This window comes from Dromiciops gliroides, chromosome 5, assembly GCF_019393635.1.
Source record: "Dromiciops gliroides isolate mDroGli1 chromosome 5, mDroGli1.pri, whole genome shotgun sequence".
Classification (NCBI taxonomy): domain Eukaryota; kingdom Metazoa; phylum Chordata; class Mammalia; order Microbiotheria; family Microbiotheriidae; genus Dromiciops; species Dromiciops gliroides.
Genome location: NC_057865.1, coordinates 293,679,368 through 293,692,964, shown reverse-complemented (window position 1 = coordinate 293,692,964; position 13,597 = coordinate 293,679,368). Strand labels below are relative to the sequence as shown.

General features: G+C 52.2%; 1 protein-coding gene across 2 annotated transcripts in view; it reads left to right on the top strand.

The window, feature by feature from the left end:
• LOC122728181 (NADH-cytochrome b5 reductase 3) overlaps positions 1 to 13,055 on the top strand; it is a 37,118-nt gene extending 24,063 nt beyond the window's left edge. The window contains exons 2-9 of one of the 2 annotated variants that reach the window (XM_043966448.1): positions 847 to 919; positions 2,194 to 2,300; positions 3,356 to 3,386; positions 4,041 to 4,170; positions 5,308 to 5,391; positions 5,904 to 5,989; positions 10,293 to 10,392; positions 10,727 to 13,055. In XM_043966448.1, the coding sequence (XP_043822383.1) occupies positions 857 to 919; positions 2,194 to 2,300; positions 3,356 to 3,386; positions 4,041 to 4,170; positions 5,308 to 5,391; positions 5,904 to 5,989; positions 10,293 to 10,392; positions 10,727 to 10,899 (774 nt within the window). In that variant the 5' untranslated portion in view covers positions 847 to 856 and the 3' untranslated portion in view covers positions 10,900 to 13,055. The remainder of the gene's footprint in view (positions 1 to 846; positions 920 to 2,193; positions 2,301 to 3,355; positions 3,387 to 4,040; positions 4,171 to 5,307; positions 5,392 to 5,903; positions 5,990 to 10,292; positions 10,393 to 10,726) is intronic. The other variant, XM_043966447.1, reaches the window with a different exon arrangement.
• The last annotated feature ends 542 nt before the right edge of the window (positions 13,056 to 13,597 follow it).

Below are 13,597 nucleotides of genomic sequence, written 5' to 3'. Positions count from 1 at the left end.
CAATCACGTCCAGCTCTTTGTGAGCCCACTTGGGGTTTTCTTGGCAAAGACACTGGAGTCGTTTGCCTTTTCCTTCTCTGGCTCATTTTACAGATGAGGAAACTGAGGCAAACAGGGTGAGATGACTTGTCCAGGGTCACACAGCTAGGAAGTATCTCAGGCCAGATTTGAACTCAGGGCTTCCTGACTCCTGGAGAAGAAAATGGCAAACCACTCCAGTATCTTTGCCAAGAAAACCCCAAATGGGGTCATGGAGAACAACTTCCTGACTCCAGGCCCCCCTAGCTGCCTGCCTTCAAGTGTCTGAAGGCTGCTTCTTTGGATGAGGGATTAGCCTATCCACTACACCAAGGGCTTCCTGGAAGAGATAATTTGGGATTGAGAACTGGGTGGACAGACAGGGATTCCCATTTGCTTGATGAAGGGAAAGGAGGTCCTGGCAGCTGGGCAGCCCCAGGACTCTCTTGATGGGTGATGCCCTGGGACTTTTCTGGACCTTTTCAGGAAGACTACACATTGTGCAGAGGAAAGAGGAGTCCGAAGATCTGGGTGGACACCCCACCCTGATCCTTATTTGCTCTGTGACCGTTAACCACCTTAGCTTTAGTTTAAGATTTCCCCTGTGGGAAGAAAGTGCTGTGAGATGGTACAGAAATGAGATGGGGATGGGGAAGGGACTGGTGAGGGTCCCAGGTGAGGACATTCCTCTGCTAATGCCAGGCAGAACCTTCTCATCTTGTGGGGTTCGAACCCAGGTCCTTCTGGCTTTAAGGCCATTCCTTGAACCTTTGTGCCTCACTGGTCTGACTGCTGTTCATTAGAACATTGGTTTGTCTTTCCTCCCAGAATATCAGCCATGACACACGGAGGTTCCGATTCGCACTCCCGTCTCCACACCACGTGCTGGGCCTCCCCATTGGTGAGTCCTGCTCCTGGCCTTGGACCAACCATGGGGCCCTGGTCTGTGGCAGTGCCTGGGGGCAGGGATGGGGCATGGGGTCAGGGGAGGGTCTCCTGGGAGCTCAAAGGGCATGAGCTTGAAGCCAGCAGCTGCAAGCAGAGCCTCCACTCTGTTTTCTGCTTTGTGTCTTTTCTTTGTGGCCAGTTTGGTGAGTTGACCATGGCTGGGCAATGAGGCTGTGAGCACACAGACACTCCTTTTATTCCATTTTGATTTTTACTGCTATCTTTTGGGTGTGTCTTGTATAAGTTTTTTGTAGATGTTCACATCCATAGACGTGCCTCCCATATCTTTATCCAGATATCTGTCCCTTCCCTGCCCCATCTAGAATTCCATCTTTGGGGATAAAAAAATGAGAAAGAAGGGGAAAAGAAAGGCTATTCAACCAAACTAACCAACCCATCCCTGGAGAATGACAGTGTAGGCATGCTCCCTGGCCTGTCCGGGCCAGAGAAAGGGAAAGAGTCTCTCCTTTGAGGTGGGGTCATCTCACAGGCCATGGAATCATTTTTAAAAGTTTAATTTAGGGGGCAGCTAGGTGGCACAGTGGATAAAGTACCAGTCCTGGATTCAGGAGGATCTGAGTTCAAATTCGGTCTCAGACACTTACTAGCTGTGTGACCCTAGACAAGTCACATAACCCTCAAAAGTTTAATTTATTTTTAGGCTAAATGTAAACACCAAATCAAAGGAGCCTTTGCATATATGTAGTAAAAGGCGGGGAAAGTGGGCCACAGTGCCATCTCCTTGTGAGCTCCTGGTGACTCAGTCAGAAGGCCCAGGACTGGCCTGGGGGCTCCCATTTTGTACTCCAGGGTTCAAGGGCACTGACTGCTTTGTGTCAACCACTGGGCTATGACTGCTGGGCGTGGGGATGAGTCCCGCTGCTGCCTTCCTCCTCCTCCTCCTCTTCCTCCTTCTCAATCAGGACCTCTTATTCTGCTCCCTGAGCTCATTTCGCTCTTCTGATGGCCATATTCCAATATAATTGGCTTTCCTTTCACCCTGTGGGATTTTATTTGATGCATTTTACAACATGACACACCACCCCAGTATCTTTAAAACCCCCAATGGGGTCACAAGAAGTCAGGCCATGATTCCGATATGGGCGCCTGCCCCAGGCTTCACCAGACTGACTGCCCAAGAGTGGCCACACCACAGACAAGGGGTAGACACCCCCCCACCCAGAGAGAGCCATCCTGAAGAGATCTCCTGCTCTATCCTCCCTCCAGGCCAGCACATTTACCTGTCAGCCCGCATTGATGGGAACCTGGTCATCCGGCCCTACACGCCTGTCTCCAGTGACGACGACAAAGGCTTTGTGGATCTGGTTATCAAGGTGAGCCCCCCTCCCCCAAGGGTCCCAGGGGCCCCAGCGGGAAGCTTCTGTCTGCTAGCATTCACTAGGGGCCTGAGCCTTCCTTTTCTTTTTCCATCATTGGATGAAAGCCCAGCGTCTAATTTCTAAGCTAATGAGATCCAGCCATCACCTTGTAAGCAGCAGCTCACATCTTTTGGAATCTGCTGAGTTTGTAAGGACCGGAGCCCCGGATTTCCACCCCCCTTCCCATTCTCCGGCCCCCCATTGCTGCCTTGGCCAGGGGCTTACAGATTACTGTGGCCCATCAAAGCCTTCGGGAGGCTTCATGCTGGCCGGGGGGTGTGGAGAGATATGACAAAGGTACAATTTGCATCTGTGGGGTTTGAGAGAGAGAACTGAGGACGAAAGGGAGGGAGATTGTAAGCCTGGAGGACTTGGGGGGGTAGATAATGAACTCAGTTTGGGACATGTGGAGTTTGAGGGGCATGATGGACACTCCACTTGTCACGTCCAATAGACAGCTGGAGATATAAGCCGAGCGTTTAGGAGGGAGGTGAAGGCAGTTCAGGTAGATTTGAAAATTATCAAGCTGGAGATGCTAATTAAATCCAGGGGAGCTGATGAGGCTCACATTGTCCCCTAAGGTGGAGAGAGAGCAGTGAGGCTAAGCCTTCTCACCATATAGAGTGGAGTCATCTCAGGGCATCATGCAGTGGGGTGGGCATGTTTGGGGGGTGCCCATGACAGGGCAGCTAGTGTAGAGTCCTGGGAGGCTGGAGAGGGTGCAGGGAGCACATGGGGATGGGTGGCCCAAGCAAGGACCCTTAGCTCCTTGCTGGGCAGACGAGGCAACCAGAAGAGCCCCCCCAAGACCCCTTCCTAGAACTGCATGACTCAGGGCTGGAAGGGCCCTTAGAGACCCTCCAGGCCAACTTATAATCAGGGAAATGAGCCTTAGGTGCAGTGGCTGCCAACTGTGCCGCGTGATGAGCAGAGTTGGGATCCAACCCCAACTCCTGCCTCCAAATTCAGGGCTCTCTTTCTTCTCTCTCTCTCCCTTATTCCCTAACCAGCCTGCCAAAGGGTCTGAAATTTCCACTTGAGGTATGCACTTCTCTGGGGACTTAGGGTGTTAGATACAAGTATCCTTGGGGAGCTTAATGTTGCTATAGGACCTCAAGCAAGTCATCCTCTTCTCTGGACCTTAACGATGGGAAGCCATGTGGTACCATGGGGAAGGGCATTGGCCCTGCAATCAGAAGATCTGGGTTCAACTCTTACCTCTAAGGCTTACTGCCTAGATGCATGTCTCAGGTTACCCATCTGTAAAATATTGGCCCCAAATGGATTCTGCGGTCCCTTCGGGCTCATGATTCCTTACCTATGGAATGGAAGGGTTGATTTTATTGGTCAGGTCCCCTCCCAGCTCTGACATTCAATGAGATAGCATCTATTAACTGGTTATCAATCATTTCTGTCTGTATTACTTAGGTGGTCTGGTAGCGATCAAACAGGACCGCTCCTTGAGGTCAGACGCTGGGGGAAAGGACACAGGCTGGCAGGTGGCGGGGAGGGCTGACATGTGAGAAAGATTGGCCCTGGTGGGAGGCCCAGGGGAGCCAGGAGATGGTTGGAAGCCCCTGGTTTGGGAGGCGCTCCCAGGAGGAGAGGCTGCAAGGGCTTTGTCAAGGGCTGGCCCAGACCGTGGGGGCTGCTGGCCTTGGGGTTTGACTTAAATGGGCAGGGACTGTTTTCTAGATTTACTTCAAAGACACACATCCCAAGTTTCCTGCTGGCGGGAAGATGTCCCAGTACCTGGAGAGTCTGAAAATTGATGACACAATTGACTTCAGAGGCCCCAGTGGACTGCTGGTCTACCATGGCAAAGGTGATTTGCGTTCTGGTTTTGCCATCTTGTATTTTTATCTCTTTGATTTCCAAGTAAATCTTTATCCTTGTAGCTCCCCAGTGAGTAACAAAGAATGTAATAATGAAAAAAAAAGCAAAGGAAAAAACAAAGCAGGTGATTAAAACTAACACATGGGGGCAACTAGGTGGCACAATGGATAGAGCACCGGCCCTGGAGTCAGGAGGACCTGAGTTCAAATCCGGCCTCAGACACTTAACACTTACTAGCTGTGTGACCCTGGGCAAGTCACTTAACCCCATTTGCCTCACTAAAAAAACAAACAAAACCTAACACATGGACTGAATCTGACATGACGTACATCGTTCTACATCCACAATCCTCCACTTCTTCAAAGAAGGGAGGAAAGTGCATTTTCTTTTTGTCTTTTAAATATTATTTTTTTCAAATGATGCTCCACCCACTCTCCTTCCCACTCTTGCTTGCAACTGAGAAAACAAGAAAAACAAAATACCTTATTATAATTATGTATAGTCCAACTAAAACAAATTCCACCATTGGCCAAGTCAAAAAAAAAGCCTCAAGGGGGCCGCTAGGTGGCGCAGTGGATAAAGCACCGGCCCTGGATTCAGGAGGACCTGAGTTCAAATCCAGCCTCAGACACTTGACACTAGCTGTGTGACCCTGGGCAAGTCACTTAACCCTCACTGCCCTGCAAAAAAAAACAAAACAAAAAAACAAAAAAACATTTTTTCATCTCTTCTTCAAGGCCAGTCATCTTGATCTTTATAATTATGCAACCTTCCATTTCACCTTTTTTAATTCAGAAAAGGCGAATTATTAAAATAAGATCCCAGTCAGATTTCTGTGTAATCATCAAGCGCTTTCTGTTCCTACTCCACCTAAGACATGGGTGAAAAAGCCCTTTCACAGACCTGAATTTAAATTGTAGCTGGGCTCCTCTCTGGGTCCATGGCCCTGGGCCCATCCCTTCCCCTCTCTGGATGCTAAATGTGGAGGCTGGAGTCGTGGACGGCCAGCCATTCTGGGTTTTCACAAGGGTGTCTGGTGGCTCCTGTGTCTGCCTCTTTGTGGAGGAGGTGCGTTTTCGAAGCTCTCTCCATCTCATTTTGTGTCTATGATGGGTCTGTCTTCCAGGGAAGTTTGCCATCCGTCCTGACAAGAAGTCGGAGCCTGCCATTAAGACGGTGAAATCAGTGGGCATGATCGCAGGAGGGACAGGTAGGTGAGGAGGACCTTCGGGTCTGTGTGGCTCCACTCCCCAACCCCCCTGCTTCAACTTGGGACCCCCGGTATGACAATGCCCTCCCCAGCCACCATCTTGGCTCACTTAGAACCTTTAATAAAAACGCCCAACAACCTTCCAGTAAAAGGAAGCCCAGGGTTGTAGAAGATCAGTCCAAGGCAGTAAGACCAGGTAAAGGCTGTTAGCGAGGAGACTGATAAAAAGTTGGCAGGAGGTTCCCTGAGGTCTCGGGGACTCTTCTGCTAAGGCCCAGACTGGTTTTATCTTCTTTGCCCAATGGCCCCAGACCAGGGTCTCCGGGCAGTTCACCTTAGGGCCAAGTGAACTCAGGCTGCCCGGGTCTGCTTCACACAGGCTCCTGGACACCGTGCTGGGTGGGTGGGGGGCTTTATACCTGTCCCGCAGCTACCTGCCCCAGCCCAAAGTGGGGGTGGGGGGTGGGGGAGTTGTGCACCCCCCACACACACACATGCTGGTTTTCTTCCAGGTATCACCCCGATGCTGCAGTTAATCCGAGCCATCATGAAGGACCCTGAGGACCACACTGTCTGCCACCTGCTCTTTGCCAATCAGGTCAGCCCCGCCCCTTGGTCTCTGGAGATGCTCTGGCTCCAATGTGGGCGCTCCCAGGGTCCGGCTTGGGAGTTGGCTGCCACTCCTGAGCCGCTTAGACCCCCGGCTTCACCTCTGGTCTCAGCTCAGGCAGCATGCTCTGGGAAGCCCTCCGTGACCTCACCTCGTGCGTGTTCTCTCCCCTCTCCTAAAGCTCCCTTGGATCTCATCTGCATGTCCTCATCTCCCCACCCCCAGTGAATGGAAGCTTGTTGAGGGTAGCACAGCCTGGGCATGGTTTTGGTTGGTATCCCTGGCACCCATCCCAAGGCCTGATGTTTAATAGATGATTGTGGGAGAGACGAGGTAGGGAGAGGTGCCAACCTCCCTGTGACAGCTCCCCGGGGATCTCTGGGGCTTTCCCACCACTCGGAATATTTTCTACAAGGCTCAGGCCAAAGATAAAGGCCCTAAGGGGCGGCTAGGTGGCGCAGTGGATAAAGCACAGGCCCTGGATTCAGGGGGACCTGAGTTCAAATCCGGCCTCAGACATTTGACACTTACTAGCTGTGTGACCCGGGGCAAGTCACTTAACCCCCGTTGCCCCGCAAAAAAGAAAAAAAAAAAAGATAAAGGCCCTGCCCTGCTGCCTTCCCACCCCCAGTGAGGTCTTACAGATGAGGAAACTGAGGCTCATAGAGGTTAAGGGAATTCTTGCCCAAAGGTCCCTTCCAGTTCTAGATCTGTGGTCCTACCGGTGACCGTGGGCAAGTCACTTCTGTTTGCTGGACCTCAGTTTCCCTCTTCTACATAATGTCCGATGCTTCGTGACCCCATTTGGGGTTTTCCTGGCAGAGGTGCTGGAGAAGTGTGCCATTTCCTTCTCTACCTCATCTTACAGAGGAGGAAACTGAGGCAAGGAGGGTAGAGTGACTTGTTCAGGGTCACACAGCTAGGAAGTGTCTGAGGCCAGATTTGAACTCGGGAAGATGAAGCATGACGCTCTATGCATTGTGGCGCCCCTGGGCTACCCTCCTGTGTGAAAGATAACTTGTAAAGGTCCCTTCTCCCCCCTCCCCCTCAGAGGCCCAGGCCAGCTCCCGGCCTGGCTGCTTCTGTCGGGGCCCATTCCCAGGAATGCTCACTCTTGTTTACAAATGACGTGCCTGGGATTTTTTGCTTGTGCTCTTCTCTTATCTGTGGGATTATCCGAGGGGTTTCTCAGGCTCTGGGCAGAGCAGACTTCTCTCAAGGTCTGAATCCAGGTCTTTATCTTTGGCCCGAGCCCCCCTGGAGACCCCTGGCCTGGAGGAGCATCTCAGAGGGGGAGGGAAGCTGGGGAGGGCACCCAGTCTGGTCTTCTGCCTTAGGAAGGTTCTGGCTGCAGCCTTGGTTAGGGGGCAGGGAGGGTGAGCAGCCAAGCTCCGAAGCGGGTCACACACTGGGCAGGGAACTAGACTGAAAGGTACCACAGAGCATCAGTCTGAAGGGATGGCAAGAGAGGAGGTGCAGGGTGAAGGCATCGCTGGGCCTAGAGGCAGGAGGTCTGGGTTCAAATCTCCCCTTGGACACTAGCTGGCTGTGGGACCAGGGGCACCCTCCAAGGAACTGTTCTGGGTCCCAGTTTCCTCCTCTGTAAAGTGTGAGGGTAGCACTAGAATGGCCAGCGTTGTCTTAATTGGTGCGCCGATGACCATTAGCTGGTCCGGTGGAACTCACCCAGGATTTGGAGCTCAAAGGAGCTTGGGTTCAAATCCCACCCACTAGCTCCATGACTGCTGTGAGAGGGCGCGTCTAGGCCTCAGTTTCCCCCGCCTACTCTCCCCACAGGTTGGGCTGGACGATCTCAAAGGTCCCTGACTCGCAGGGGACCGGTTCTTAGCAGGAAGGTTTTTGGTTCAGTTTTTATTTAGTCTTCTCTCCCGTGGGTGAGCCTGCCCAGGCACCCTGAAGAAAGGCCTGGATTGTTCTGTGTGGACTTTCCTCATTGTGATGCCACATTCCAGACGTTAGCAGCTGGACCCAGGGGTTGCCACGGCAATCAGAACGGGAGGCCAGATTCTTTCTTTCTCTGTTTAAGTGAAAGAAGCAAGAGGTGTGGGAAAGTACTCACCCCGAGGTCTCTTCCTTTCTTTGTCTTATCATCTCCCATTGGCTTCATTATCATCTCTGTGCAAATGACTCCCAGAGCTGTATATTCATGCCCAGTCTCTCCCTTTTGGGTGTTTGAAGCTGGCTGACCCAGGGACATCTCAAGACTCAACATGTCCCAAACTGAGCTCATTCATTAGCTTTCTCCCCCAAACTTTCCCACTTCTCTTGAGAGCCCTATCGTCCTTCAATGTCTCAAACTCATAATCTTGGCATTACCCAGCTCCCTATATGAAGTTTGAGCTAACAACATAGAAACAGATGTGTACAGACAAGCTAAAGGCAGGACCAGATGTCAGAAAACATTTCCAATCTGCGGGAGCTGTCCAATGGCAGAGTGGGCTGCTTTGGGAGGTAGGGAGCTTCCCATAACTAGAGGTCTAAAGGCATAGCCTGTTTGACTGCTCTTTGGGCATCTTGTAGGAGAGATTTTTGTGCAGGTTGACCCTGGAACAGACACTTCATCCCCTGGGATTGTGGGAGTCAAACCCATGGATGACATCTATTCTTGGCTCCTTGCAACCTGAGGCCTCAATACTGTCCCAAACAAAGTCTTCTTTCAGCCCAAGGATAAAGCTTTCTCTTACCCACTCATGCTGCCGTCCCATGGAGACGTGGAGCCTTGTCACTTTAGAATGCAGGCAATATGGGTCAGACCCCAGAGAGAGCTCCCTCCAACTCCCTGAGCCCTTGGATGTACCACAGGCCATGTGGTATCAGGCAAGGGCCCGAGGCTGGGCACTGGGGACCTGCGTGCTTTTCCTGCTGCTGCTGTTCTCTCACCGGGTGCTGCTGGGCAGGTGCCTGCTGCCTCTCCTTGGGCCTCACCTTCCCCATATGTAAAGGGAAGGCACCGGACAATGTTGTATGGGGGACAGAATGCTGACTTCCAGTTGGGAAGACCCAGGTTAACATCCTGCCTTTGACATGTATGATCTCTGTGACTTTGGGCAAATCATTTATCCTCTATATCTTTTTCCTCCTCAGTAAAATGGGGGAGGGGGAGTTCATGTCATGAACTCTGGGTCCCTTCTGGCTCTGAATCTATGAATGCGTGACTCAGTTGTTATTTTGTTGTTCTGTCACCTTCCTGAAGGCTCGTGGGTGGGCACAGAGGCCTGGCCTGAGGAAAGGAAGAGGATAATCTGGGGAGAGGTTGAGACGGAGGAGATGGAAGCTTTCCAGGCCCCTGTTCCTTTCCCTGAGTCTATTGCAGCCCTGCCCAGATGGGGACCCCTGACAGCATGGGGGCTGCGCTTTGCTTCTCTGCTGGCTCATGTCTGTGTTCACCTTGGCCCAGCCATAGGCACCGTCACTGGTGGGGCCTCAAGCTTCTTGACCTGACTACAGCCTTGTAGTCTAACTGATCAGTGGGTACTGTGTGATCCCTTCAGGATGGCTGATGACCCTGCAGGCCACAGGCTGAGGGCAGAGATGGCCAGAACCCAGGGCTCTTAGAGCAGCAAGTGCTAGGCACCTGCCCCTCAGGTACCTGGGACCTTATAGGTCAAACGGTTCAACTCCTTCATTTTTTTTTTTTGAGGGTTAAGTGACTTGCCCAGGGTCACACAGCTAGTAAGTGTCAAGTGTCTGAGGTTGGATATGAACTCAGGTCCTCCTGAATCCATGGCCAGGGCTTTATTTACTGCGCCACCTAGCTGCCCCCTCAACCCCTTCATTTTACAGATGAGGAAATGGAGGCTAAAAGGGAGGACATGACCTGCCTAAGACCTTCCTAGTTCTGACATTCCCTGTCCTAAGGCTCCATCCCCATTTTTACAGACAGGGAAACTAAGGGTCAGACAAATGAAGTTGGAGAGAGCAAAGGACCAGGAGTCCAGGAGACCTGTACTTTAGTCCTAGCTCCACTGACAATTTCCTCTACTCTTGGGCAAAATCCCTCCTGTCTCTGGACTTCACACTTCTTTACGTTTTTACTCCCTCCCCCCAAAGGGAGCCCCAGACTAGCTGATGTCTAGGGTCCTTCCTGGCTCCTCCATCCCATGACTCTGTGATCTGCCACCGTCCGGGGCAGAAGGCTGAGCAGAGGTCCTTGCCCCCTGCCACCGTGGTAGCCGGGCTGATGACCATGACAAAGCTGAGTGTCCGGCCTCTCTCACCTCCTGCCCCGGCCTCCCCTGCTGAGAGGTCTGACTCAATCTTTCCCCTGCAGACAGAGAAGGACATTCTGCTCCAGTCCGAGCTGGAGGAACTGAGGAACCAGCACTCAGCCCGGTTTAAGCTCTGGTTCACTGTGGATAAAGCCCCTGAAGGTGAGGGGGTGGGGTGGGATCGTGCTAAAGGGTCTCTGTTTACAGAGGGAGGGGGCTGTCCCAGGGGGAGCCGGTCTGTCCCCGAGGGAGGGGCTGTTCCAGCATTGGTTGGGGACTCCCTTTCAACAGAGCTGAGTCCAGTGGATGTCTCACCTGCCACATGGGCTCCTTCTTCCTGCCTAAGGGGGAAATCAAGGAAGGCCTCCTGGAGGAGATGTTTCATTTGAGCTGGGCCTTGTGGGCCTGGGGAGGGAAAGGGGAATTGAGGAGACGTTTTCACCGGGCCAGTCTCAAAGTAATTTCTGGTTTTTCCCCTCCTCCTTTGACCCTTCAGATTGGGACTACAGCCAAGGGTTTGTGAATGAGGACATGATCCGAGAGCACATGCCTCCCCCTGAAGTCGAGCCCCTGATCCTCATGTGTGGGCCCCCTCCCATGATCCAGTATGCCTGCATCCCCAACCTGGACAAAGTGGGGTACTCCAAGGACTTGCGTTTCTCCTTTTAGGGGGGACAGTGACCTGGGGTAGCAGGCAGGATGGAGAGCTGGTTCACAGGAACAAGGTCACACATATACATACCTATACACATATACACACACATAAACAAACACATGGGCCCATGTCAGGGGCTGGGGAGCAACACCCAACCACGGGTCTCTAGACTGGCAGCCTTTCCTCTTCCCCTTCCTCCCCCAGTAAAGCAGGCAGACTTCGCTACCTTCCCCTCCCACGCTGGGTGGGTGACTCGATTCAGTTTTTCTGCCAGAGGTGACAGTTTCCCAGGTGGGGGTCATGTTCATCACTAAGCTGGACCATTAGTCACTCCCAAACACTGTGACCAACTTTTCATGGTTCATTTTTTTCAGTCACATGCTCCCTCAAGAGTCAGGAGTTTTTTCCTCTTGGTCTTGGGAGGCTTTAAACATTTTTTTCTTTTAATTTTATTTTTTCTTCTCCAACAAACCCAGCTCCCATGCAAGAAAGGGTTTCTCAAAAGGAGATGGCTCGTGCCACAGCTGGTCTACGCTCCTTTGGGGCCACCATCCATCCAGGGGCCCCTCCTTGGTATCTTCAGCCTGTCTGTCTCATGAGCTTGAGCAGAGCCGTATGCGGGGCATCCGACAGGCCGGCTACCCCATGCCTGGCCCGGGACAGCTTCAATCATTAAGGGGGCTTTTGAGTCAGGTGGGGGCAAGATGGGTCCAGCTCCCCACAGGCCACAGGTGCCAGGCAGCAAGACCCATGGTCTCCTGGAAAGTTCTTCTTGGGACCTCCATGGTCTCCAGAGAACGGAGGGCTGGCTCACGCCTGAAGTCCTCCTCAGCCAGTGGCAGTTTGTCATTGCTCCTCTGACTCAGAAGAGAGATGGAAAGACAGCTGTTTGGTTTTTGGGAAAACGTACTTGAAGAGCCATGGAGTATTTATTTATGAGGAGCCTGGGGTCCACAGCTGGGACTGGGCCAGGAATGTCAAGAGAGCAGAGTTATGGGCAAGAGTGTCCAGCTCCTCCGAGGGGAAGCCACAGTGATGGAGGGGACCCCAAGTGGTCAAGGGATGTGTGTGTGAGAGACAGAGGGATAGAGAGGGAGGGTAGTATTGAAGGAGAGACAGAGAGAGACAGAAAGAGAAACAGAGGGATAGAGAGACAGGGAGGGTGGTATTGAAGGAGACACAGAGACAGAAAGAGAAACAGAGGGATAGAGAGACAGGGAGGATGGTATTGAAGGAGAGACAGAGATAGAGGGATAGAGAGAAAGATTCCAAGGGCCTCAAATTTTTTTCCCCTTTGGCATGATTAGCCAAGGGTCCCGGCCACCTCCTGCTGCCCCTTCTGCCAGCAGCCTCAAGCCAGATTCCAAAGAGTTCCTTCCCCCCAGGAGGGTCCCCCCCCAGGTACCGTCTGTGCTGCCCTAGCCCAGGTGGTTCTGCCTCATTTAATCCCAGCCCCCTCCTCGGTTTTTGTGACCAGAGGCCAGCCAGTTCAATATCTGGCTGTACCAGATGTGTGGTTTTCCTTTCCTGCCTTTTTTAGAGGAGTCTGCCTCAGCTCAGTGACTACCTTCCCCCTTCACATGTTGCTTTGCAAATAATAGTTGTCCATTGGTATCAGAGGGACAGGGTCACTTGGCCAGGCTGGGTAGAGAGGCACGAGGGCAAGGGATGGTTGCGTGTGTGTGTGCGTGCCCCTGTGTGTAGGTGAGTTTGTGTATACCTGTGTCGTGTGTATGTGTGTGTATGGGTGGTGTGTGTGAGTGTGCGTGTGCATCCTAGTGATGGGAAGGACGGGGGTTTCAAAGAAGTTAAAAGCAGGGCTGGAGAGAGGAGCAGAGAATGGGGAGGGTGGTCACTGCACCACTTCCTGCATTCGGCTGGGAGCACCCCACATTGTGGTGACTTGAAGCTGACCGATTATTCCCAGTGAGGCAGAACCTTTGGCCAGAATGGCCTGTGGAGGGAAAATGATGTGGGCGGTGCCAGGGTCTGTCTGCTCCCAGAGGTGCCCCTCCACATCCTGGCTCTGCCCAGCTCTGGAGGCTCCCTGGACAGTGGGTGGGTGCCACCAACAATGCCTTTGTCCTGCTTCCTTCTCCAATAGTGGCTTTCTTCCGGGCTACATGTTTTCTTTTGTGCAGAAAATAGAATAAAACTTTGCTCAATGTTGTTCTGCTGTGGTTGTGTTTCTTTGTAAAGAAATGAATCGATTTTCCTCCAGGAAATGGGAGAGGATAAGCTTCGTTCCCCTGGGTTCTGGAGGGCAAGGCAGGGACCAGTGGCTCATCTCAGTTCCACACCTGGAATGCCTTCCTCAACTACCATCCAGCCCCCATCCCAGAGCTGCCCCTGAGTGGAATGTGATGCCTTGGGAGGTAGTGAGTTCCTTGTCAGTAGTAGTATTTAAGTAGAGGCTAGATGTCAAGAGGGGCAGCTGAATGGCACAGTGGACGGAGCACCAGACCTAAAGTTGGGAAGACCTGAGTTCAAATCTCACCTCAGATACTTACTAGCTGTGTAACCCTGGGCAAGTCACTTAACCCCAATTGCCTTGAACATCCAAGATCATCTCCAGTTGTCTTGATATATATATATATATATATATATATATATATATATATATATAGGCACTGACTCTGGAGGAAAGAGTGAGGTTGGTGACTTTGCATAGCCCTCCTTCACTTAAATCAAATTCACTGCAAGGATGTCACA